The 25,114-nt window shown below is 42.3% G+C and overlaps 4 protein-coding genes across 7 annotated transcripts; 1 reads left to right on the forward strand and 3 right to left on the reverse strand.

Annotated features, from left to right (window-relative positions):
• Positions 1-148: 148 nt before the first annotated feature.
• Positions 149-2,632, forward strand: cldn11b (claudin 11b). The gene is made up of 3 exons (XM_067487031.1): positions 149-804; positions 1,101-1,265; positions 2,094-2,632. Exons 1-3 carry the CDS (start codon positions 579-581, stop codon positions 2,351-2,353), a joined length of 651 nt encoding a protein of 216 aa, XP_067343132.1. The 5' UTR covers positions 149-578; the 3' UTR covers positions 2,354-2,632.
• A 570-nt stretch (positions 2,633-3,202) lies between these two features.
• slc7a14b (solute carrier family 7 member 14b) lies at positions 3,203-13,607 on the reverse strand. Of its 2 annotated transcripts, XM_067487028.1 has the most exons (8): positions 11,871-13,607; positions 10,542-10,987; positions 9,461-9,697; positions 9,130-9,347; positions 8,730-8,876; positions 6,858-7,066; positions 5,988-6,772; positions 3,203-5,056 (listed from the first exon to the last, which is right to left on the reverse strand). In XM_067487028.1, the coding sequence occupies exons 2-8, from the start codon at positions 10,840-10,842 to the stop codon at positions 4,677-4,679; spliced, it is 2,277 nt and encodes a 758-aa protein (XP_067343129.1). In that variant the 5' UTR covers positions 10,843-10,987; positions 11,871-13,607; the 3' UTR covers positions 3,203-4,676. The 2 variants fall into 2 exon arrangements, with proteins under 2 accessions (XP_067343129.1, XP_067343130.1); XM_067487029.1 differs by lacking the exon at positions 11,871-13,607 and having other exon boundaries at positions 10,542-11,824.
• Positions 13,608-13,683: 76 nt separating this feature from the next.
• On the reverse strand, positions 13,684-15,591 carry rpl22l1 (ribosomal protein L22-like 1). The gene is made up of 4 exons (XM_067487034.1): positions 15,446-15,591; positions 14,397-14,516; positions 14,017-14,138; positions 13,684-13,895 (listed from the first exon to the last, which is right to left on the reverse strand). Exons 1-4 carry the CDS (start codon positions 15,533-15,535, stop codon positions 13,751-13,753), a joined length of 477 nt encoding a protein of 158 aa, XP_067343135.1. The 5' UTR covers positions 15,536-15,591; the 3' UTR covers positions 13,684-13,750.
• A 1,522-nt stretch (positions 15,592-17,113) lies between these two features.
• eif5a (eukaryotic translation initiation factor 5A) lies at positions 17,114-23,770 on the reverse strand. 3 transcript variants are annotated; one of them, XM_067487035.1, is made up of 5 exons: positions 23,643-23,770; positions 21,444-21,631; positions 20,726-20,830; positions 18,613-18,744; positions 17,114-18,276 (listed from the first exon to the last, which is right to left on the reverse strand). In XM_067487035.1, exons 2-5 carry the CDS (start codon positions 21,609-21,611, stop codon positions 18,211-18,213), a joined length of 471 nt encoding a protein of 156 aa, XP_067343136.1. In that variant the 5' UTR covers positions 21,612-21,631; positions 23,643-23,770; the 3' UTR covers positions 17,114-18,210. The 3 variants fall into 3 exon arrangements, with proteins under 3 accessions (XP_067343136.1, XP_067343137.1, XP_067343138.1); XM_067487036.1 differs by lacking the exon at positions 23,643-23,770 and adding an exon at positions 23,555-23,577; XM_067487037.1 differs by lacking the exon at positions 23,643-23,770 and adding an exon at positions 21,811-21,957.
• Positions 23,771-25,114: the final 1,344 nt, after the last annotated feature.

A 25,114-nucleotide genomic window follows, 5' to 3' on the forward strand; every position in this document is an offset into this window, starting at 1 on the left:
GGCGTCAGTCCCGCAGGTGAGTCACGACGTGAGGAGAAACCAAACCCGTTTGCATCGTCAACCCTCCAGATGTTGATGCTGCGGACATTGGCGCAGCTCAACGCTCCAGCTCAGTCTGCATCTGCGTCTCCACATCTGGCTTCAGTCAGGATCTCACATCTCGCATTGGCTTAAAGGTTTGACTGAAGGGTGTTGTTCACCACACCCTGTGATAAATCTGATTCTATAGGCATTTTTCTGCGGATCGCACTGAGGCGCATTAACGGAGCTGGGAAACTTCTACATTTCCACTTTTTTTTTTTCAGCTGTAACACACAGCTGTGCATGTATCATATGCAAAGGGATTTTACAGTTTAACTTATTTTTATTAAAACAGAGTAGAACAAAGGGAATTTGTTACTTTGTGCGTTTTAATGATTTTCCTCTCATATATCGCATAAAAATACTTTTTTCAGCGTCTCGAACAATAAAACGGCATTTTTGTTTGCTGCACACGGCAAAATAAACATCGCGACGGCAAACAGGACTGAAAAACAGCCACTTTCATTGGAACGCGTCAGGACGCACGGCGGCTCACCATGGCGCACATGTGCAGGATGATGACGGGCAGCACGGCGAGCTGCGTGGGATGGGTCGGACTCCTGGTCGCCACAGCCACCAACGACTGGATCCGGACCTGCGACTACTCCATGGCGACCTGCCTCCGCATGGACGAGCTGCGCACCAACGGGCTGTGGGCAGAGTGCGTCATCTCCCCGACGCTTTACCACTGCGTGACCATCAACCAGGTCCTCGACCTGCCCGGTGAGATGGACATGTTTGATGCTCAAAGCCCTGTAGTTATGTCAGGACACATAAGATGAGACTTTTTTGTTGTTGTAAGGTTAGAGAATAAAACTTCCAAACTCAACACAAACCTATGCAGCCACATTTTATTTTGAACAGGACGAACTGAATTTTAAGATTAGAGAAGATTGATACAGATCCAGTGTGTGTGTGTGTGTGTGTGTGTGTGTGTGTGTGACAGTAAATGTTTACGTGTGCGAGGTGCTGAGCTAAATCAACAGATGCTGCAGTTCTAAATAGAACTTGTCTCTCAGCGTACATACAGGCGTCACGTGCTCTGATGATCCTCGCGTGTCTCATGGGCCTCCCCGGGATGCTGCTGGTGCTCACGTCCATGCCCTGCGTCCGGCTGCCGAATGACTCCTCAGCCATCAAGAAGATCCGAGCCCGGGTGGGAGGCATAATCTTCATCCTCATGGGTGAGGAGAACTTCCAACAGATACGTTCCTATCTGAGTCTAGTCTCTTATCTAGTTCTAGCAAATCTGACCCAAATGTCCTCCTTCCAAAATGGACAGTGGTCTCTACAAAGGTCGTCATAAAAACTTCACAGGAGCAAAGTAAAAAAAAAAAAAAGACCTGACAGTAGTTTAGACAGCCGTTTGAGTTGTACAGGACTTGGTTTTGGGTTCTTAGAGGACAGTTGTATTGTTTCGATGGAGGACATTATTTTTGGTTTTTGGAAGACTTAAGTTGCGGTGTTGGGTTCTTGGAATACAGCAGTTTGGTAGTTAGGGTTTCATTTTAGATACTATTAGAAGGGGGTTTGAAGACTTGGTTTGTGGTTTTAGAGGACTTTGTTGTAGGTTTTTAGAGGACAATACTTCTGGTTTAAAGATTTTGAGGACATAAGTTTTGGGGGGGGGGGGGGGGTCAGGTTGAGCTACTACATTTACATTTACATTTACATTTAGTCATTTAGCAGACGCTTTTATCCAAAGCGACTTACAAGTGAGGTACAAGGCAACACAGTACTCAAGTCTTTACCAGCTGATGCAGGACAGAGGTGGGATAGGGGCAGGGTCAGGATCTGTCAGTCCTTACCTCATCCTGGATTCTGAAGTTCATCGGTCCAACTTCATCTGCCTCCTTTCTGTGGGATGGCACAGGTACATAGTTCATGTCAACATCCTCAGAGAGAGACACACGTCCACCTTGAAAAAGCTGCAAATCCAGCTGTAAATCTGTGTCCAAACATCCTTCAATCCAGAGTTTTTCACTTGTCTTCTGTGTTCTTGTGTTTTCCAGCTGTGAGTGGGGTCATCTCCACCATCTGGTTCCCCATCGGCGCTCACCGAAAAGACGGTCTCATGTCATTCGGCTTCTCCCTGTACGCCGGCTGGGTCGGCTCGGCCCTCTGTCTCGTGGGCGGCGCCCTGATCTTTTGCTGCCACAGCACCGTCCCATGGCCCCCGAATAGGGAGAACAGCTTCTACTACTCCAGGCAGCGAGGCACGGCCACGCCGGCCGACCAACCCGCCAACCACGCCAAGAGCGAGCGGGTGTGAAGGAGGCCACTTTTATTCTAGTACAGTTCTTACTCCACATTTACTGCAGTACATTATGTTTAACTATAGATGCTGCACCTGTCAGTCCACACTGTGGGTAAACAGCACAACCTGCTTGTGCCTTTATTTTGATGCTTATACTTTGTAATAAGTAACTCCTTATTTTTGTCGATTACTAGTCATTTTACTCTTTGCAACTATTTTTCACTTTTTAATTTTCCTGCAATTTATAGCACATGTGAAACTAATAAACACTCTATAGTTTGTCCTTCAAAAAAAGTTTCTCTGGTGCCGTTTTTTTTTTTTTTTTATTGTTACTAACTAAAGGGTCAATTAGTGTGAAGGAAAAGAAATCAAATGAATGTTGGGGTCAGGATTTTCTTTTGTTTCAGACTTAAACAAAAAAATCTAAATACTGTGGATTTCAGCAGAACCCTTATTTATGAGGCACATGTGGAACACATCTGGACCAGACTTCATGTTATCGTCAACTTCAAGTACAATAGTGTTTAAATCCTTGTCATCAGTTACTCAGTCATTCTGACGCCCAGAGGAAACGACGTCCTACTGTAGTACTTCTACTTTGGACTTAAAGTACATTTAGAGCATGTTTTTAGTACTGCAACTCGTGTAAAGAATTTAAAGTAGTACTTTGACTTGCAGTTGAGTTCTTGTGCGACTGCTGGCTGTTGTAAACCATGATGATGGTCTTTTAAAACATTGAAAAAAAGCTTTGTATAAATATATTGTTTTTTTATCTGATTAAGACTCTGCTGGTCTTTGTAAGGTTGAATAAAATCTTTGTGCTCAAACTGTGTAATACGCCCAATTAGTTGCTTCTTCAGCTGTGTTCAGCATGTTAATCTTTCCCCTGGGAGGAAGTGAAATGTGCTTAGTCTGATAAAGTGCACATAACTGAACTTTAGGTCACCCAAACTCAGAAAACTCATTGTATGTGTAAAAGCCCTGCCTCTGTATACTATAGTTTCTGGACAGAAAAAATACAACTTTAAAATCGTCGTCACTGATTAATTGGTCTCAGGATAAATCATTCCACTCAAAAAGTCACGTTTATTCCTGTAAGATGAACAAGCGCAGCACCCGTTAGCTCATCAACTGTAAACGTCATCCACACAAACATGAGAAACTAACAAACCTGTGTTTTACTGCTTCACAAAGTTGCAGTAAAGCTGTTTACACGCCTCAAAACGTTAGTGTGACTGTAAACAAAACTCACACACACACACACACACAGAGGTACATTCAAGGTCCCAGAGTTCAATGTAAAGAATGAGCATGTTAAGTCCTGGACAATTTTAAAGTTATTTCTACTTCATTTTCTGCTTCTGTACTTTTACTTCATTACATTTATTTAATAACTGTAGTTACGTTTTAGAATCTGATTACTAAAACAAAATGCAGAATAATCATCAGAATTTGGTCCCCAAAGTGAAATTGAAGAGCTGCCCGGGAGCACACAAAGTAATATAAAAATCATATTCCTATTTTTGAGCTGATGCTGGCCTGTGATTCTGTCACTGAACAAAACCAACATGTCTGCTCTGGATAGACCTCTGAGGACAGACAGAAAGAAGCTTTTTTTCCCTGGTTGTAAAGCAGTGGACAGGAAGCTGGCTGTGTCTACAGTAGGCCTCGTTTTTTTCATCCCTTTGTCGTTAATTTTAGGTGATTTTTGTAACCGTTTGTGGACATTATTTTTAGTAGTCACCGTGGTTTTTTCGGTCTCCATGATTTCTCCATTTTGGTTCATTGGGTGTGTCATTTTCATCTCGTATTTCTTTAGCCTCTTTGTGGTCATTTTGTGTCTATTCTGCCTTTTTGGGTATTTGCCGTTCTTCTCTGGATTAAGGTTATGTCTATATTAGGCTGAGATATGCTGATTTTTCTGTCGTTTCTCACGCCTTTGCTGTAATTTTCTTTGTGTTTTAGGCCATTGTACAACTGTTTGGAGACATTGTGTGTCTCGTTGTGGTCAACTTGTATCTTTTAAACAAGCTTTTTGACTTACATATAAAAATATGACGTCAGTATTAATATCACTTCAGACAATCACCTGAGCTTTGGGCCATTTGGTGCAAATTCCGGCTGAAACTGTAAATTTTGGAGGGGGTGGCAGTAACCTTCTAGCTGTTGGTGTACTGAGGCTGTATGAAGGGAGGTGGGTAAAGAGTATAGTGAATCTTCTGCTTCCATCTACACACAGCAGCCTTTACGGTTTAACAAACTTAAATATGTAAAATATTTTCACATCAGTTCTCTGTGTAGGAAGACGTCACTGAACCGAGTCAAAATGTTCCTGTATTTAGTCCTCTTCTGGACCTACATCAAACCCATGGTTGGTCCTGCCCTTGGACCTGCTACCTCTGCTCACATAATGGCCTCGTGGTCCAGACTGGTATCCGTACTGGTCCCCACTATCCTCACACTGGCTCTCATGCTGCTCTCCCTCCTGATCCTCATACTGGTTCTCCTGCTGGTGAAGGTGTCCCCTCTCCTCCGGGGCGGACCAACCCTGGTAGGGTCTCTCATCTTGCTCCCGGGGGTAAAGGTCATCGTCAGGGGAGAAAGTGTCGTCGAGGTGGTCGTCGTAGCGCTGGTAGGAGCTGGCGTGCGCCTGCTGCTCGCGGGCGTTCAGCTCCAGTGTGCTGTGCCACACTCCGTAACAACTGTAGATCAACAGACCTACAGACAGAACAGAAGGTGGAAAAACATCATCTTTGTAATTAAAGGCAATTAAAGAAGAAGCCAAATGACAAACAGCATCAGTTACTGTTTAAATTATCATCATCATCATCATCAGCCCTGAAATGAGACCAAATTACTCTGTTCTTTTAAAGAAGTCGTTGCAGACTGTGGCTCTAGTATAATATTGTTTCATATTGAGAGTTTAATGCGGCATTTCTAAAAAGTTTGGTGTTTGATAGAACTTTACATGCATTGGTTTAATAATTACCATGTTAATGAGGTAGTACAGGTATGTTCTGACATGAAAAGACAAAATGAAACAAGCCAGTGGGAGATCATTGTACCAGTGAACAGCCTGCCTGAAACAGAAAAGTGCTGTGTTTTGATCAACGGAGGCTCCTTCTCCTGACAGCATCCAATAATGTGCTACATTTTATTATTATTATTATACCACAGATCATCATTTGTTTTTGACTACCAACATTTTTAAATGTCACTTTTTGTTTTTCAAACATTCTCCCATGTCTGGAGAAGCAGAAATAAATAGAGAATTCGTGTTGACAGTTCTACAGTAATTAACAATGATACATCCCATTATCTTTAACGACTTATCCTGTTAAGGGTTGTGGGGTCACAGCTGTCACTGCGCGAGAGGCGGGACACACTCTGGACAGGTTGCCAGTGTATCCCAGGGCTGACATTTAGAGACAGAAGAGCATTCACACCACCATGCTGCTTAGATTACAATCCAGCTAGAATAAACTATAGGTTACTATAGCAACACTATGGGGCGATACCCATCAAATGTATTGTAAATATTGGATTCAACTAATAACGTCCCCTTTCCAAAAAAGTTGTGATCATTTATATTCAGGAAAAGACGTTACTCATTCATTCTGCATCTGGAATCAAAAATGTTTCAACCCACCTATGAGGCACCAGATGGTGAACCTGGCCCAGGTGAGTGCGGACAGTTTAAGCATGAGATAGCTGTTGACCAATATGGCGGCTGTGGGGACAAAGGGCACACAGGGTGCCATGTAGGGCAGTCTCCGTGGGCTCTCTGGCTGCTGTAAAATATTAATTAAAAGCTTTGCCATGGACCCTGCCATCATTGTGGCGATCAGGCCTGAAAACACCGCCCTGGCCCCTGTTTCCTGCTCAACACCAAATATGATAGTGGACCAGAGGAGGAAGGACATGAAGAAGAGGAGGAGGGTGCACTGGGTCACTATGCGGCCAGTAGCAGGGGTGGGGCGTGCTGACGCGTCGGGCATGCCTATACGTAGGCGCAGGGTGTGGTAATGACCTCCCAGAAGCCTTTTCAGCAGGGAGGCTCGGCCCGTGTGGAAGTCCGAGTCATCACTCTCCCCCTCTGTCCCACCAGTGTGGTAAGACGATGATCCGTCCCCACCAGAGCCTTCAATCAGCATCTTGTCATCTTTTGTGGAGAAATCTCCGTCCTCCTGATGCTTCAGTCCGTCCACAGCATCGCCGGAGTCAAACTGGTGTGTGTCGGTCTGTTCGTCGGGCTGGTAGCGCAGCAGCAGCACACACACGCTGACCAGAGTGTAGGCCAGCAGGGTGCCGATGGACATCATCTCGATCAGGTCTCGCAGACTCACCAGCAGAGCGAGGAGGGCCGCGAGGCTTCCCGACACCACACACGCCGCCGCGGGAGTGTGTGTGAGCAGAGACACATGGGACAAGAACCTGCACGAGGGAATTAGTAGCTTGTTGTTAAGGGTTGGTAAGAACGAGCAAAAATGGTCTTTGTGTGTGTCTCATGCGTCCTCACCTGAACAGAAGTCCATCCCGGGCCATGGCGTAGATGACCCTGGGCATGGGGAACAGGGATCCCAGCAAGGAGACCGTCAGTCCAGCTATGGAGCCCACAGCCACAGTGTACTTCCCCCACAGGAAGCCGTGGTCTGCAAACATCTCCATGAGAGGAGCCGAGCCATCAATCAGGTTGTAGGGAACCATGAGAGTCAGGATCACGCTCACCTGCACAAGATGAAGTTACACTGTAGGTTAGACACCAGAATAAAACCCAGTTTTGTTCAGTCCCACTGGTTCTGAGTGGGGCCACGAAATGCTGCCAAATTGCAGTAAAGAAGAAACTGCAAAACTGTCAGTGTACATGAGATTTTTAAAAAATATATTATTATTTGTAATACATTTACAAAAATTTCAAACAAACTTCTTTCATTTTGCCTTAATGGGGTATCGTTTGTAGAACTTTGAGGAAAAGAATGAATTTGATCCATTTTCCACAGAGGAATAAAGCTGATGAGCCAAACAATGAAGTTGTGGGAAAGAGTAGTGGAAGCTCGGCTAAGGGCAGAGGTGAACATCTGTGAACTGGAGTAGAGTGAAGTCTGGAGCGGCAGAGAAGTATGTTAGAGTGGTGCAGGACATGTATGAGAGCTGTAAGACAGTGCTGAGGCGCTGTAGGTGAGACAAAGGAGTAGGTCTGCATCAAGGATCAGCTCTGACCCCCTTCTTGTTTGCTCTGGTGATGGACAAGCTGACAGATGAGGTTAGACAGGAATCTCCATGGACTATGATGGTGAGACCAGAGATGTGGTTCGGCTTAGAGACAGTGGCACTGAAGAAAAGACAGGAGGCAGAGCTGGAGGTAGCAGAGCTTAAGATGTTGAGGTTCTCTTTGGGAGTGATGAGGATGGACAGGATCAGGAATGAGGACATCAGAGGGACAGCTCATGTTAGATGTTTGGAGATAAAGTCAGAGAGGCCAGATTGAGGTGGTTTGGACATGTTCAGAGGAGAAACTGTGAATATATCGGTAGAAGGATGCTGAGGTTGGAGCTGCCAGGCAGGAGGTCTAGAGGAAGACCAAAGAGGACATTTATGGATGTAGTGAGAGAGGACATGAAGTTAGTTGGTGTGAGAGAAGAGGATGCAGAGGACAGGGTTAGATGGAGGCACATGATTCACTGTGGTGACTCCTGAAAGGAAACAGCTGTAAGGAAGTAAACTCATTAATGAAGAAGGGATTTTCACCCTCTTAGAAACAAGGACAGCAAGGTTATTATTGGTAAGAGAAAGAGAAAAGAGAAAGTGAAATGAAATTGAATAGGAAACATTTTGAAAAACGAATAAACTGAAATTCAAATTAAACCTATAAAGGCTAAAATAAAAAAATAAATAAATAAAAAATATGCCTTGTCCTGAATTAAGTAAAATCAAATTGAAATGACAAACATTGGAGGTTTTAGACTAAAAACCCAAAACATCTGGAAAAAGGTAAAGTGGAGAACAAGGCAGAGACTTGGTGTTTGCTTCTATTTCCAAGCGTTTGAACGGTGACAACATATTTGGTTTTTGACCAATCGTGGCACTTTAGTGCAAATGTATTGTGAGTCAGTCTGCAAACATGGATGAAAACACAGCAGGCTTCAATATATGACGTTTTAATATTCATAGTTAAAGAATGAAAATAATCAACAAACTACAGCTTTAAGTTGCAGTTCTCTGAGCTCTCGGGGTCAAACTAATCCCATAACAGAGTTATGTTATTTATTTCCTTCAGACACCTGTAAAACGTGAATGGAGCCTTTAATCTAAAACGACTTATTATAGAATCCTGGATCCCAAAGTGATCTTTTGTACGTGCACACGCACACACACGTCGCCGCTTACTGACCGACACGTAGGCGGTGAGGCAGGTGACCAGTGAGACGGTGATGGCGTACGGGATGGAGGTGTTGGGGTCTTTCGCCTCCTCTCCCGTCGTAGCGATGATGTCGAAGCCGATGAAGGCGTAGAAGCAGGTCGCTGCCCCCTGCATCACCTGAAGACAAACCAGACACTGTCTTCCTTTTTGGTCATTTTGTGCCTATTCCTACACACTTTGTTTGTATATGTGTCTAATTTTGAACATTTGTTTTTTGCCGTGTAACATGTTTGTTTTGTTATTGAGTTTCAAATCTTGGTCATTTTGTGTATTTTTGATCATTTTATGTGTGTTTCTGGCCATTTTTGTTTAAAGAAGACAGATCCCGAACAGCCGGCTCAGTGATCCATCCATGCTGCCACTCACTCACCCCTGACCAGCCATAGGGCAGAAACTTGCCGTCCTCCCAGTTGCTGACAGACAGGAAGAAGAGACCGGCGATGATCATGAACACCCACACTACCAGGTTGACCACATTGAGGACGTTGTTGAAGCCCACCGAGTTCCGCACACCGAGAGCAATGATCACTGTGACCAGCAGGGCGATGAACAGGGCCAGCACGTCGGGGTACGTGTCCTCTCCTTTACCTGTGACACACACGGAGAGGAAATCATTTGAACCAACACTGAGACACGTCACGCGTCTTCACTGCAAGCAGGTTCTCCCCGCGTCTAACATATCAAATGTAATTGACACTAACCGAGTCCTTTGAGCGTCCCCAGGTGCGTTATCATGTAGTTGCTGATGCTGTGATTGGCCAGAGAGTCAAACATGTTGCTCAGAGCGGACGCGCCCGCCGCGGTGCCAATCAGATACTCCAGCACCAGGTTCCAGCCGATGAAGAACGCCACGAATTCTCCCACCGTCACGTAGCTGTAGGTGTAAGCGGAGCCGGTCGTCTTCGGGACGCGGACACCAAACTCGGCGTAGCACACGCCTGAAGGTAAACACACACACACACACACGTGACAAGATGTGTGTTAGAAAATGTGTGAGTCACATAAAACATCAGTCTGTGTAAAAATCTCCTACATTTCCCAAATTCTGATTAGAATTAATTTTTAAGAGTTGTGTGGCATCAAAAGTGTTCTGACATTGGATGTTACAGCATGTTCCAGAACTTTCCGCCATTACAACGATTCCTCGTGGATGGATGGAGGTTGTGCAGTTGTTTCAAAGAAGCACCTGCAGACCTGCAAACTTCATCCATGGAAGATTTCAACATTTCCAGCTTTGAGATCACTTTAGGAGACGTGCGTGTCGATGTAGAGGAGTAAAAAAAGGAAAACTATTTAGATTCTACTCATCTGAAACTCAACGGGTCTGAGCTTGTGGACAAAGAAGTCAACATGATCAAAGCCTTAAATTACACAAGCTTCAAAATGTATGTTCATTAAAAAAGAGTACAGTCATTAAAACCGTCACTGGTAATTATTATCAAGTAATATGATATTCATTAGAGTACTTCCTAGTATTTCAGGTGTAGTTTTGAGCCAGTAGAAAAGTAAACGATCTGAGTACTTCCTCCAATTCTGATGGTGATGACACAATGATACAGGCGGATTTTGTTTCTGCTGGTCAAAAGTCAGATGCGAGTTAAGTTGGCTCATGATAAAGGGCAGTTCTGATGCCATTAGATGACGTGTTTCACCTGGTCAGTAGCATCTACCTGGTTAAATACAGCTGTAAAGACCCAACGTGAATTGCCGCTAAAAATAGTCCCACCAAATGTTCCTGGTATGACTCTGCCGTCCACCACTGCCCACCTGTTGGCATCTCACCTGACAGTATAGAGGCCACTGCTGCAATGATGAAGGACAGAATGACCCCGGGCCCCGCCAACGCTTTAGCAACCAGCCCAGCGACCACATACATGCCCGTGCCAACACAGCTGCCCACCCCGAGTGACACCAGGTCCACAGTGGTCAGCACCTTGGCCAAACCCACCGCCGAGCCCTCCGCCAGCTCGGTGAGGTCATCGGAGCTCTGACCCATGGAGCCCACGGGTTTGGTTCTCAGCAGGCGGGAGTACATGTTGTACCAGGTGTCACCCAATGACAACCGGCGCAGCCAGGCCGCCATCGCTGCACCTGTTTAATCCTTGTTTGTGCTGCAGCGTCTGCTTCTAGCTGTGTCTCTCATTCTTCCATCATGGTGCTGCTCAGCAGGGCATCTCGTCTGCCCTTGAGCGTTAGTCTCATCAAACAGAAAGTGGGGGGCACAGACTCTGGAAAACACCAGTAGAATATTATTAGGACATAAAATTGTTTAGAAACGGCCTTTATATCAAAGCAAGTGACTAAAGCTGCACAGAAGATGGACAAACTCTAATAAATGTCATTTGTAGCTTCTGTGTGTTGGTTTTTGGCTCAATGCGCCATGACAGTGCATTTGAAATGAAACAATCCAGATGTGATTAAAGACTGTCGACGGTCAGCTTTGTCCAGTAATAACAGCCATTTTTATTCACTGCTCCCCAATTTTAGAGGCTCAAAAATATTTGTACAAACTAAAAACTGTAAATCGTCAGGTTGCCAACAGTTGGTTGCAGTCAATTGCTGCAGATGCATTAAAGTCATAGAACATAGTCAAAGTGAGTGACTTAACCCTGGTGATGTGAGCGAACAGGTGATGATGGGAAACCAGCAGCTGTTCTCCTCACGCACTAGAGCGAGACTCCCCTCTCTTAAAAATTCATGAAGGCCAAGGATCTGCTTTCACAGCGGAAAGGTACGACTGTGGAAGCTAAAACTGAACCACGTACAGACCTGCACCAAATTCTCCAACTGCTAAACTTCTCACACTCAAGAAACTTCTGCTAACACCTGGACTGAAATAGAAACCAGATGTTGGATTTTACTCATTAAACCCTGTGGTGCTGGGAGCTGTGCCTTTGCCCAAAGAGGCCTTCAAATTATTAATATTAACCTCAGAGCGAGTTTTAAAGCATTAAAACTCTGACATTTATGAACAAAAAAGACCAAGAATTTTATGAACTTTCCACAGACAGAAATTTCTAGTACTGGTACAGGGTCTGTACAGTTTTGGTGTTAATTAAAACAAAAACTCCAACATGCAGTTTAAAGATGCAGATAGGTAGAAACACTTACTCCCTCCCTGTGCGGTTTCCCTCCTGAAGAAGTGTGCGAGGCGTCTGCTTGAGTCCCTGTCCTCTGCAGACCTACAGGACACGGTGAAAAAGGGGGGCGTTAATCATTCAGACCTGACACCACGTGACCAGGATGATAAAATATTCAACACCTGAGACTGAATGTGTGTATGTGTGCGTACCTGTCATCGTTCAGTCATTGGGGGGTCTGTTAATAAAAAAAACTCAAAAAAGCTCCAACAATTAAAAAATAATCTAATATGCCACTGACATCATCCAATCAAAGGATCGGCCCAGTGATAAATACTTTCCAAACCTCGGTTTATTCTCCTCCCCTGAAGATGCCTCAGAGTTGTGTCTTTTTAAAATGTCTCTTTGGTTTCTGATAAAAAAACAAATGGCTTCAGTCAATTAGGATGATTTGTTAATAAGGTGAGTAATAGCACAGCTGTGAGTGTGTGATTGGGAGTGAGAATGGGTGAATATTAAGCAGTGTTAAGCTCTTTGGATACTAATAAAGTAGAAAAGCACTTTATAAGTGCAGGTCATTCACCATCAGTCGCCGAGTTGACGTTGACATAGTGTTTAGAGTCGGGAACTACAGGCATTTAAACACGTGCAGAAAATATGAAAACGTGTTTTCATTTTATCATCATGGGGTATTGAGACATTATGGGGCAGAAATGTACATTTTATCCATGAATGTTAACTCAACATATTAGTGCAAAAAGTGAAAGAGTCCCAATACACTTTTGCATAAATTTGGAAACTTTCCTTAAAAGTTCAAAGACAAATCTACTGATAAATCTTAGCATAAACTCTTGTTTCCCTATAGCCTGTCTGCACTAAGTACAGCTATGTAACATTTTCATTGAAATACACTTTTTAAACATTTATTTTTCACACATGGACGTAACTGTAAACTGCTGTGATGCAGCCAATGTTGGCTGCAGAGCTGACAGTGGACTCATTCCTGAGAAATGGTGCTTTATACGCAACAGATGAGAGAATAGGAGTGAATTTTGTTGGGCAGCCTCACACAGGAGCTAAAAGCTGGAGGGAGATGGACAGTGTCCTCATGCCAGGCTGCCCTCAGAAAACAATTTTTTTGGGAAGCTGTCTCCATCTATGCTAAATATATTTAAACTTTTCCAACCTTTGAAGTCTGTATCCATTTTATTTATTATATAGTTTTTTTACTCTAAATTCATTTGAACTCATTTCCCACTGTTCAGTCATCAGTTCAGTTTGAGATTTGAATACATTGTCACACAGAACAAAGACTATGGATGTTGGTCCCCATCACTTCCAAATTAAATGGCTTTAAGAAACATCCATCCATTATTTAGTTAAGAGTCAGGGTGCAGCAGCCAGTCATGTTTGGAATAGGACAAACGCCCACTCTGTCTCTGGGCCAGTTAAGACCGACCACCATTTCTGCTCTTTCACACCTTCATGTATTTTGGTGTCACCAATTAAGCTGAGTGACTGTGGGCAAACTGGGGCCCTTCTGGTTGTGCAGCACTAACAACCTGTGACCGGAACATTTGTGAAGGTCTCGTTAAAGAGGAATAACTAAGTATATTAAAAATGGGGAAAGCTGTGTTTTCAATTTAAAGAATTGTGAAAATAAAAACATTTTGTACCAACTTCTGTAGATTTCAAGTTGAAAGTGCAGCTTCATCCTCAACACTTAGAAATCAGTTCATTAAGAAAACCTCAAGGAAGATGCAAAAGTTATCTGTACTACCACCTAATGGAGATTTAGTGTATTGGCTATTTGTACAAAACTAAAATAACACACAAGACAGAAATACTTTTTCCAAATTTATTCTCCTTTCCTGACACACACACACAGCTGTGATGCTCTGCTGCAGCTGTTTACTCGTCCACCTCTGAATCCTCGTCATCCTGGCTGATCTGGAAGTAACGCAGCTCATACGTTTCCTTGTCAGACGCCACCACCCTAAGCCAGTCGCGGAGGTTGTTCTTCTTCAGGTACTTCTTTGTTAGGTACTTCAGATACCTGGGAGGAAGAGGGAGGTTTTTTAATTCCATTTTATTTTTTTTAAATACAGCTTTTCATCAACATTATGGTAAAGTCAAATTCCTCTGAAGTTCAGGAGTTGCATCACATCATCCCTCACCTTTTGGAGAATTGCTTCTCAGACGTGACGTTAATCTTGTTCTTCATGCGGCCGACCTGGACGACGTTGCCCAGGTTCCCCGTCTTTCCATTGACCTTTATCCTCTCTTTGAGGTAGGTTTCCTACATGACAGAGCACAGTAATGCACTAGGGAAGAGAACCCTAGTAAATGGGGAGCTAGGGAAGGGAGCCCTAGTCCAGACACAGGTTAGCTGCTTTTAATGATAAGAAAAACCTTTATATTTCCATAAAGGTCACTAATTAACCCTTTACCGACTATTTCCATAAAAAATGGTCAAGGTTGTTAAAGATACAATAGCTTTTTTGACAAACATTTCTGGGGGCTCTAAAATCGGCCTTTCTCTAACATTCAGACTTACAAAGTTTGCAGAGTCCAGTATCCCATCCTCCACCGGGTGGGTCAGGTCCAAGGTGAACTTCCATGCCGCTCCCTTTTTGGCCTTCTTGCCAACAGTTGGCCTCTTTTGTTTGACCTGCAACTGAACCACACACAAAAAGAATCAGAAAAAAGTAACCGCTCACTTTTGTTAAATCAATACCCAAACTAATATAACTTACCAATTCTTACTAACTTATAGCAGTAACTAGTGGTAAATGTGCAACCAAACAAAACCATCTAACTGTACAGTCAGTGAAACTACTTACAGTATATTTTCTATACTCGTCTTCTTACCTAATTATGTTCTATTATTCCTTTTTATTTCCTTACGTTTATTTCCAATTATTATTTGAATACGGTTATAATATTAGCTGTGAAAGGATGATATAACTTCTGGATCATTAAAGAACTAGGATGTGACATTCATTGTTTTATTGCAGCTGCATTAATCTATGTAAAATATTTACATTATTTCTTCACTTTTTTCCCCAATATGTAAAAAGTGACGAAAGGCTTCCGTTTGGATTGATTTGCAGTTGGTCTTACAAGTAAACATACATTACTTTGTAGTATCTAAATCGATTAGCATTTTCTTCATTAAGTTTTAACGTGTAGACAATTCACAGGATTGACTTGGTATTACAGCAAATATGTACTTCCTCATTGGTTATGAACGACAATATATTATTATACACACAGTGGAACATAGAAAATATTAATTAAATTAAGGGGCAACTTTTACATTCAAACTATCGATGTGTTCTAAAGCACATTGTCTTTCAATGGAATCTGGCTCTTGTCAGACCAATGAATGGAACACGTGTAAGAAACGCGTTAAGACTGCTACGAGCTAATGCTAACACTGCTAGCTTCTGGCCTTCTGTTCCCGTTAAACACCGTTAACGACCACGTACACGGTTGTACATTTCAAGCCGCACATGGGTAAAGTAGTAAATGACAGGAATTAGAACAAAAACTAAAGAATTAACAATCAATTTAGTGAATTCAGGAGGAGCTTGCTGGACTCACCGGCGCCATGTTAAGATTAGAGAAGAAAAAGGGGGACCCGGACGTGACGCAGGAGTGACGTAGAGGGCGCCTCCTGGAAGCGCTTACCATATATGGTAAACACCGTGTGGGGCCGAAATAAACCTTTCCACACACGAGTCTGGAAAGTTGCTCAATTTCACGAGCGGAAACTGTTGGCATTTTAGAAGTCGTACTTATATTTTGTGTGCAGCATCTGCGGTGCTAACAAAGTTCACCAATATTCAGATTTCTTATGCATTAGTGTCTGAAAACAAATATCCGTGTTAGAATTTTGCCTGTTTCAGCAGCTGCCAGTGTTCAACAGCAGCCCAACACACACAGATAATAAACCTGCTGAGCCCGGACAATCATTGACAGCCTCTTAACACACGTATGTGCTGCGTCCTGGGCCCGATATCCTCAATGTTCATTCCACTGGCTGTCTGTGATCACACGCACAGAGCACAAAATCCCTCCTGATGAGTCAGAGAACGCTCCACAGGTCAGATGAGTGCAGGCATCTCTCGTTCCATTGAGGCAGAGTGGCATAGTGCGCAGAAACAATGATTCATCTGATCGTTACAGTCTGTTATTGTAGAGGCGCCTCTGTTACCATGGCTTCAACAGAAGAAAAGTCTTTATGCGTCAATTTAAAAACTTCATACTTTCACTACTTTGAACTTCAGAAGTACTGTCCCCAACTACACTTACGTTGGGCGGTTCAGTTAGAAACGGAAACCCAGTTGGAAATAACTGCACATATGCCCTCACAGTAGCTACAGAACATCTTCAAACCCCACTTTTCCACATTCATCTTAAATAGATGAAACTCCCATTTAGTTAACCCACCTACACTCCATAACCCTGTAAAAGCCTTGTGTATTTCAAATCTAAGTATCAATTCTGAGGTACTGTGGATGAAACCCTATTTAAAAAAGTAGTTAACCACTTTTGACTCAATGTGCAGAGATGCAACACACATGCAAAACATAATTTCAATGTTTTCCATGGTCTGTTCATAGTCATTGATGCATGAATTGAAAGTAAGTCAAGACCAAAATGCAGTATTTTTCATGGTTTTTGCAGGCACCAACATGACAGCAGACTACATGTAGCAAAGATTTTGGACATTTTCACACCAGGTCTCTTTCAGCTCTCAAAACAGACTTGGACCAGTCAGTCATTGATGTACATCTGCAAAGCGAACAGAGATTAGTCCAGTTCAGGAGGTTGGTGTTTGGGTTTCCTCCAACATTTTGCATTGGGTCAACTTTGTCTTTTGCCAGTTGACTTGTTTCAAGTTGAAACTACCATCAAGTCAAAGCTGGAAAAGGTCAGAGCTCCAGATGACTCTAGTGTGAAAAGGACTGAGGCCCAAATGAGAGGTCCAGAGAACCCAGCCCTCACGTAGTCCCCTTCCCGTTGGTCCCCTTTAGCAGAAGGCCTTGGCTGTTTTAACTGGTTAGCTTATGGGTTTTGTTAAAGTTGTAGTCTTGCAGTAATCACTCATCACATGCAGCAGAGTGCTTCAAACACATTGATGTCATATCACTACACCTTCACCATTGTGAAGAAATCGTTGTCTGAGCGACACAAACTAGTTCTGGATATATTTACAAGCCTTCTGATTAGCAAAGTTAATTTTAGAGACAGAAAACCAGACAATAGTTTGCAGTATTTGTCCATTTGTTTCATCGTTTTATTTTGCCATCTCCAGTCAGGTGACAAAGGCCTCGAGTGAACAAAAAGTTTGCAACTCTACCACCCTCCCCAACCTGATTGAGTCCCTCAAAACAAACACGCCTCACTGCAAACTGCCTCCCACATTTTGGAGGCCCACACGTCTACACACTCATGCCTCAAAACAAAATAACACTCCTTTTGTTTTTTGGGGGGGGGGGGAAAAATAAAAAAAAAGAAATTGCAGGGGCAGTGGGGGTGGGCCCTGGACTGCCACGATGGAAGGACCCTCACGCCCCTCAAACTTCTACAGACAAGAGACTGGCATCACGAGGGTAAATCACTGAAGTTTGTTTCTGTTTTTTTCTGGGGGGGGGGGGAAGACAAAAAAAACAAAACAAAAAAAATTAACACTTCTCTTTTCTTGGTTTTAGAGCTTTGACATGCTGGGGCTCTTTAAGTGCTACCAGAAATCCCAGCACCCAGGAGAAAAGGGACCTTGTCATGCCCAATCCACACAGGAACCAGAGCAAAGGCCATGCTGGAAAGCGGTATGCTAGAGGGACAACCTAAAATCTGAATTTAGTATCTACAGGGGCAACCCTCCCCTCCCACTGCTATAACACAAAAATGCCCCCTCCCTCCCTTCCCTCTAAAAGGCTTTAGACCTGCTATAGTCATTCTAAAGAATATAAAAAGAAAAATAATCATACAAAAGCTGAATCCCGTTGTTATTTAAACATTCAGGAATGTGAGTGGCAAAACCAACACTTTGAAGGCAAAAATAAGCAGGAATGAGCAACTGATCATTATTTTTTTAAAGTTGTTTTATATAAAGTAGATTGTTACCAAACAAAACCTCAGTGATCAGGCAGAGGACCACGCAGCGAGCTGCAGTGGAACATTCCCAACAGCAATGAGAAAACAGAAACAAAAGGGGAGAAAATAAAAGATCAATGATGAGAGAAATCACAACAGAATGATTGCGGTCGTCTGAAGACCGACGCTTTGGTGACAGAACCAATGAGAATGCAAGAGACTGGTTGTGGGTGGTGCTTGTTGCCCGGGCAGCAAAGTCCATCTCCCTATTTGCTGGCCAAGACCTTGGTAGCGACAGCACATTCCTCCCCCATGGCAGAAATCACGGTGACCTGCAGACAGAGCACGCAACGTGTTCAAGTCAATCATCTGAAACTTTACACATGCAGCTGGCACTTGTCACATTTTCCCCCCAAGCGGGAGAAGTTTTTGCTTTAAGGCAGGACACTGAATCACTGCTTCAGGTGAGTGTGAAAATTAACATTAAAAATAAAAGCACATTTCTGTTACATCTCTACGTTGTAACTGTACGGCTGCAAAGAATGTTTCATATCATTTTTACATAAGTTGGTTTCAGGCGTCAGTCTCTTACACGACATGAGTCAGAAGACGTACACAGCCTGGGGGACACAAATTTGTCCTAATGCACAGCTCATTTTCATACTTACCATGAATTCTTCACCCGCCTCAAACTTTGCCTCAATTTCCTTGCCGACTTCATTTTCAGGGACACGCAGGTCCTCCCTGATGTCTCCATTGTCACTCATCAGGGACATGTAGTTTTCGTTGATGTTAACCAACTGGGACAGTGAAAACACATTCCAGTCAATGGTCATTTATACAAAAATCCATATAAAAACACAGTTTACCTAAATCTAGGAGTCAGTTCCATTTATTTGGAATAGAGCAGACACAGGACACTACGGCTCCATACTGCACACATGAGTTGCCTGTCCAGCATTAAGACCCAAACCTGCTCTTTTCTGTTATTCTAAGTTTTATTCTTGCTTTAATCTGCTTGCGTAGCACTTTGAGATTTGTCGACAAACCTAAAGTGCTGTATAAATAAAATGAATCATTATTGTTGCTCTAGCAAAAAACGAGCTTAACATTAGTTGCACTGTAGTGTTTCTTAAAGATGCCCAACTCAAATCCACCCTAGTTGGATTATGCTTTGTGTATTTTCTTGTTCCTATTTCAGCTCATCTAAATGCATTATTCATTTATGGCATCATCCTTATGACCCTTTAAAGTAACCAAGCAGCCTTGTGGCAATGTTGATACCACCTCTTATATCCTGAAAACAAATCCCTTATTTTCTGTTTTGATACCAAAAGAAAGTGGAATAGTGATCATTATTCACACCTTAGGCTGATGAAACAGATCGTGAGAAAGAATAAATGAAAAGAGTGCTAGTATGACTAAGTGGTGAAGGTTTACTCTGACTGCAGCCTGACAGACACAGGCAGTGTACTTATGCTGATCACAGAATAAAACCTGTAACTTAACTCGAGTGTATGCAGAATAACGAGGGTGAGCTCAATGCAGACTTTTGTTAGCAACAAAGGACAGAAGTAATGAAATTGTACAAGCTAAAACATTCAGGTTTTAACTCTGAAGCACGACCATACAACTACTTTTATACGCTTTGTGGTGCCATTTTTAGTAAATTGATTCAGGAATGTTTGGTTTTGTTAAAGCAAAAACTTGTGAATTAGGTCTTTTAAAAGTTCTGACAAATAATTCTGCCAGTATTTAGAAATTACTCACTTCCTGATTCTTTCCTACTGTGTAACCCCGCCCTTGTTTGCAGTACTACAGAACACCCATCATGGAAAGGTTCTGAGACTGAGTCTAAAGCCTGGAAACAAGTCAGGCGCAAATTTATTGTGATGTTTTGGTCACGCTTAATGTAGGTAGCTGTGTAATGTGTACACATGTGCACTGGTACAACAGCTAATTATGTGGTCCTGCAGTAGAGCTAAAAGCATCTGTCAACCAACATAAAATTAATCTAAAGCCATTTAATTCCTACTCCTAAAAATTACTGTCCATTTATTAATTAAAGCAACTTGAGCAGCTGCATAACAAAACTGAAATACAACAAACTGGAGTGTCCAGCAGACACGCTTCTGTAACCCTTTGATGTCCTATGTCTCTACAGGTTTGACTTGCCCTGGGTAACTTTTCTTCTCATCAGGTTCTGGGGGGACAGCTCGTGTGCAACTAGTCATGTGTAAATATGTATTTGACTAAGTACTTTTAAACATATCAAAATGCAAGGAGGAAAAACTACAACTAACATGACTAAGAATATCTTGGCCAACTTTCACTTTGTCTTCAAATGTAATGCAGTGAGAGTCCTTTATGTATCCTTTAACACGTTTATGCACAGTTTGGTTCAAAAGCAACAGCTATTTGAATCTGGTTTTGTTCTCTCACCTTCTGATGACAGAAACTGTTACTTTTAGTGCCAAATGTTCAATGTAGCTTCTTTAGAGGGAATCCATGTCCACATTAGCAAGTGGGTATTGGATCTTTGTTAGAACATTTTCAGCCACTGAATTTTTATTTGAAATAAACAATGCAGACACCCTGGGAGTCTCCAGAACAGTTTCTGCAGCTACAAAGCTTCAAGCTCGCCACACAGAGCTCAGCTGTATGCTCAAGAAAATAAATGTGACTGAGCATTTTGGAGAACACAGTCATATTATTTGATTTATACATTATTTGGTCAATAACTGACACTTGAATGTCCACAGGATTGGACTGTCTGCATACCTGGTAATCTATCCTCTTGATGGAAGGAACATCCATGTTGTGGGTGGAGGGGCACATATCTTCATACTTCTTGTTAGTGAAGATGTCGATACCAACCAGGTTAACCTACAGAAGGAGATTTAGTTACGCTGGAGTGATGTCCAGTGCTAAAGCTATCAAAGGAATGTGTGCAGGGAGGACAAACATGATGTGCATCAAACAGCACACGACTACTCAGTCAGTGACAGCCTTTTAACAACTTGGATACACAGTATTCTGATGATTACATGATAAGAGGATGTACAGTAACAGATTGCTGGGATGATTTAAACGTGTTAACTGAGAGCACAATTAACATTGGGTGATGAAACTAAGTCTCTGCAAGTGTGTCCCCACATTAAGGACACAGATATAAGGAGATGTAGCATGATGATATGATATGAACATGATACCTTTACATGTACAGACAGATCTTCACACTATGGCCATAAGAGGCCATAGTGTAGAAAAAGATAAGGGGACGGTGCATTACTAACGGGAACACTTCAGGGCACTTGGATCCAACTGGTCTGAAACCTGAGCCCCTTAAGACCTAAGCTGAACCTTAGCTCTCACATCTGAGAGCAGTCAGGTTTTCTTTCTCCCTTGTCAATTCCATTTTTAAACTGTTCACTGCAATCTTTAAGCTGGTCCAAGTATTAAGATGATACACAGTCACACTTTAGAAAGATAATTCTACCTTAGCATGTCCGTGCTTGCCGGTCTTGGAAGTGGACATCTCTACAATTTTGCAGGGACGTCCCTTCAGCACCACATAGCCGTTCTTACGCAGAGCAGAGCACTGCATGGGGTAGGTGGCGGAGGCGCCAGACTCGCCAGTCTGGAAGTCAAGATCGGGATCTGCCATGGTGCGACGGGTCAGGGGCACTGCAGAAGACATTCACAGATTACTTACATTAGCGTTACTATCAAACACTGCAGGATCATTTTAATTAGCTGCACTGAAAGATTGGAACATTAACATCTATATTTATCCAAGACATGAGATTACAGCAAATTAACTTAAGAGTTTTTTAAAAACATTTTTATTATAGACCATCATTTACCGTAGAGAATTGCGTCAGGAAGCCATAGACAGTGAGCTCTAAACCAAAACTTGATTGGATGTCATGATTGCTGAAGGATGAAATATCGCCAACCTCAAGTGTCTACTTTTAAAAGCTAAGCTGCTTTGTCTTTACATGACTACTGACAAAGTAATGGTAACTCAATCTAGTAGACAATGCATTAAGAAATGCGACCAAGATGACTTTAGAAAGAAAAATCTGACAAAAAAAAGTTGGAACATCAATCAGTTCTGGCCGCTCTGACGTAGGGTAAGTTTATCATGCAGTGATAAAAGAAACATTACTCTACACCCTTAATTTGGCTACAATTTACAGAGGCAATAGTTTCAGTGTTCAGTGTTTCAGTGTTCTCTAATGCACCTTTGAAGTGCCCAGGAACAAAGGTGTCTTAAAATTTAATGAGGCTTCTGCAGATGGACTTAAATCAAGTTTGAAAAATAAATAAATATAAAATAAAAATAGCCACTGCATTTCTTTGCCAGCATCTCTGCTGACATTCAGTGGTCTGATAACGTAAAGAGACATGTGGTACTAAATGAAAAAGAGCAACTTTTAAAAGAATCCTCTGAATGTGCTCTTGTAGCTTCAGATAAACTTTGCAACATAATTTAAGAAAACAAGGACTGTGAGATTTGTCCTTTTCATTTGGACATTTGACTATTGTTTTAGGACACAGTTGACAGTGTAACCATATCCTTCAATTAACAACACTTTAAAAACGCCCTGTTGTGCATTTGTTCGAAGATCCCTGCAGCTTCTCCCATGTCTGAACGTCAACAAAATGACTGGGTAGGAAGGGAACAAACTGTTTTAATTGATGGGAGTTAAAATTCATGTAAAGTGCCAGTATTACAATCTGGCCTAAAATATAAAGAGCAGTTTTGAAAAAATCAATACAAGCACCGACCCTGCAGGACACCGTAATGTGGCAGCACGGCCCAACACGAGGCTGCGCCACTTTCTGATCTGCCCCTAGTTTTTGGAGTTGGCAATCCCAACGTCAACTGAGCATTAGGCTCCTCTCTACTAATTTAATACTAGCCAGCCGGCTGGCAGAATGAACGACAAGGCCGTTCTGTCATTAAACGTTTAATATTAGGGGGGTAAAATGCAGATTTTAGTAGACAGTAACACAGTAGCTAAAGCTCTAACAAGTTAGCCAAGTGGAACAGCGTCAGGTAACGGTGCAAACGCATCAGTCCCTGCACATAAGCCTGGCTAGCCGGTGCTAGATTCTCGCCTTAAACAATTTAGATGAAGTTAACTCAGGTTAGTGGAGGCGAGCGTACAATGCTGGTCAACACGAGTCGCTGCTCCCCTGCTAAAGAGTACCGTTATCAGAGCGTGTTAGCTCCAATGCTAGCAGCAGCTAGTCACGCTAGCAGCGCATTCGGCTGCGATCAAATGCCCACTGCCGCTCAGTCGACAGTAGCCGGTGTGTGAACTGTTGATACGTTTTAACGAACATTGTGATAATGCTAGATGTGGAAAACACCGCGGGTTCTCAGCGCGTATTCACCGCAAAAGCAGCCATTAGCATCGAGCATGACAAGCGACTTCCACCGACCGCGCCGCATGAAGGCCGCATGTCCCTTTGATTCAGACTGGTAATGTTAGCTAGAACATGGACACCCACACCCTGCCCTGCCGCCGACTACAACCAGTGAGAAATTGATTAACTGTATCCACGCTTTCACGAGCCAATACACAAGCACTTTAGTACCTTAGACTCTGGTGAGAGTTCAATTAAAAAACCGTTAAACCTCCGTTTGTAAGCCCGAAAGCAGCAACACGCGCCATGCCACACTTACCTTCCAAGAAAAAGAGGACCGAAAGTGCGCAGGCGCGGCCAACTTTACTGCGGCATCCGTAGAGGAAGAAGGATGGGAGGGGGCGCTTATGGCTTCCGGTGGAGGCCAAGCAGAAAGGGATGCCAGGTCTGAGGCGAAACACGGCAACCCAGCACCCAGCGCTGTATTACAGCCGATTTACTCCGAAAGACGTATGTGGGAGTTTTACAGTGAACGTATATGGCGATTTCGGTTCACTGGACAGAGGAACACACCGTTTAATAGCGGGAATCTTTAAACCAGTGTACAGATTTGTGTGTGATGTAATGTCCTATATGGGCAGAAGTGGTGAGTTAGTGAGTAGAATACACTGATTTAAGTACTGATGTGACTTTTACTTCACTACAATTCACTACAGCTATATAGTACTTTCTACTCGACTAAATTTATTTGACAGCATTATTTAAATGTAGTGACTTTTCAGATGCAGATTCTTAATAAAAAAGATCAAAATCAAATAGTTTAAAACGTATGTTTTATTATAGAAGCACCTGACAGTATAACCTGCTGCTGTTGTTCTACATTGAGTCTCTTGTCAATAGAGCTATTTGGACCTTAGTTTTTAATTATTATATATACTATTACTACTATACAATATTTTAAAATTGATTATCGGAAGTTTAGCAAATGAATGATAAAGGAGTTAATGGACTCGGGGCTTTTAACTCCAGTGCAATTAAGCATTTTAAGTAGACAATAGAAACATCAGTGGTCTATGAACAAAGTGTAATGAATCTATCATAGCTGATCCTGTGTCTACACTCACATTTTTGTAAATACATAAATATTCTTGTTCTGTTAAAGAAGTGTGATATGCATGATTATAACTTTCAGCACATCTATTAAAAAAAAAACAAATACTTTTTTTCCAATAAGAAAACATTTCTATTTAATTATTTTATAAAATAAAATAAAATTATAATTTTCAGTGTCAAAGTACATGACTGGTCCCTGTATTTTATCATTTATTGTGTTATGATACTATATCTGTTACTCCACTACATTTATTTGTCAGCTGCAACTCTGTGGATATAGATTAATAATAAACATTGTTTTATATGTTATGTCATTATGGCTTAAGATAAGCAGTGGATAATGTACTCAGAAAAAGGAAGCCCTTAACTCACATACACATTCATGGAAAACAGAATATTATGATAAATTCAATGTGAAAAATCATCAGCAATCATTTTAACGTGTTGTGTTTTAGGGGCTACACTGGTCATGTTACTCTTTATGTGTGTATTTATACTTGGAGGTGGTTTTTCCATAAATACACATGATCGTTTAATAGCTGATTTTGCATTAAGAAACAAAGCTGTCACATAAATATAGTGGAGTAAAAAAGTACAATGTGTGTTTTATAAATGTAGTTAAACAAAAGTAAAAGTGATGTACAAAAATGTAATTCTATACCTTTTTGTGTAAACTGA

This window comes from Channa argus, chromosome 19 (genome assembly GCF_033026475.1).
Source record: "Channa argus isolate prfri chromosome 19, Channa argus male v1.0, whole genome shotgun sequence".
Classification (NCBI taxonomy): domain Eukaryota; kingdom Metazoa; phylum Chordata; class Actinopteri; order Anabantiformes; family Channidae; genus Channa; species Channa argus.

Bases quoted from the DNA above. Each gene is read 5' to 3' on its own strand.
- eif5a (XM_067487035.1), bottom strand. From the start codon at position 21,611: ATGGCAGATCCCGATCTTGACTTCCAGACTGGCGAGTCTGGCGCCTCC. The intron at 20,831-21,443 runs GTAGAATTATCT...CTCCTTCTGTAG, and splicing joins GCAAGCACGGACATGCTAAG to GTTAACCTGGTTGGTATCGA. The intron at 18,277-18,612 runs GTAAGTATGAAA...CTCTGTCTGCAG, and splicing joins AGGCGGGTGAAGAATTCATG to GTCACCGTGATTTCTGCCAT.
- cldn11b (XM_067487031.1), top strand. From the start codon at position 579: ATGGCGCACATGTGCAGGATGATGACGGGCAGCACGGCGAGCTGCGTG. The intron at 805-1,100 runs GTGAGATGGACA...CTTGTCTCTCAG, and splicing joins CCAGGTCCTCGACCTGCCCG to CGTACATACAGGCGTCACGT. The intron at 1,266-2,093 runs GTGAGGAGAACT...TGTGTTTTCCAG, and splicing joins CATAATCTTCATCCTCATGG to CTGTGAGTGGGGTCATCTCC.
- rpl22l1 (XM_067487034.1), bottom strand. From the start codon at position 15,535: ATGGTAAGCGCTTCCAGGAGGCGCCCTCTACGTCACTCCTGCGTCACG. The intron at 14,139-14,396 runs GTAAGTCTGAAT...TCTGTCATGTAG, and splicing joins TACTGGACTCTGCAAACTTT to GAAACCTACCTCAAAGAGAG. The intron at 13,896-14,016 runs GTGAGGGATGAT...TCTTCCTCCCAG, and splicing joins GAGAAGCAATTCTCCAAAAG to GTATCTGAAGTACCTAACAA.
- slc7a14b (XM_067487028.1), bottom strand. From the start codon at position 10,842: ATGGCGGCCTGGCTGCGCCGGTTGTCATTGGGTGACACCTGGTACAAC. The intron at 6,773-6,857 runs GTGAGGACGCAT...TCCCTCGTGCAG, and splicing joins CGGGATGGACTTCTGTTCAG to GTTCTTGTCCCATGTGTCTC. The intron at 5,057-5,987 runs GTGGGTTGAAAC...TTCTGTCTGTAG, and splicing joins CACCATCTGGTGCCTCATAG to GTCTGTTGATCTACAGTTGT.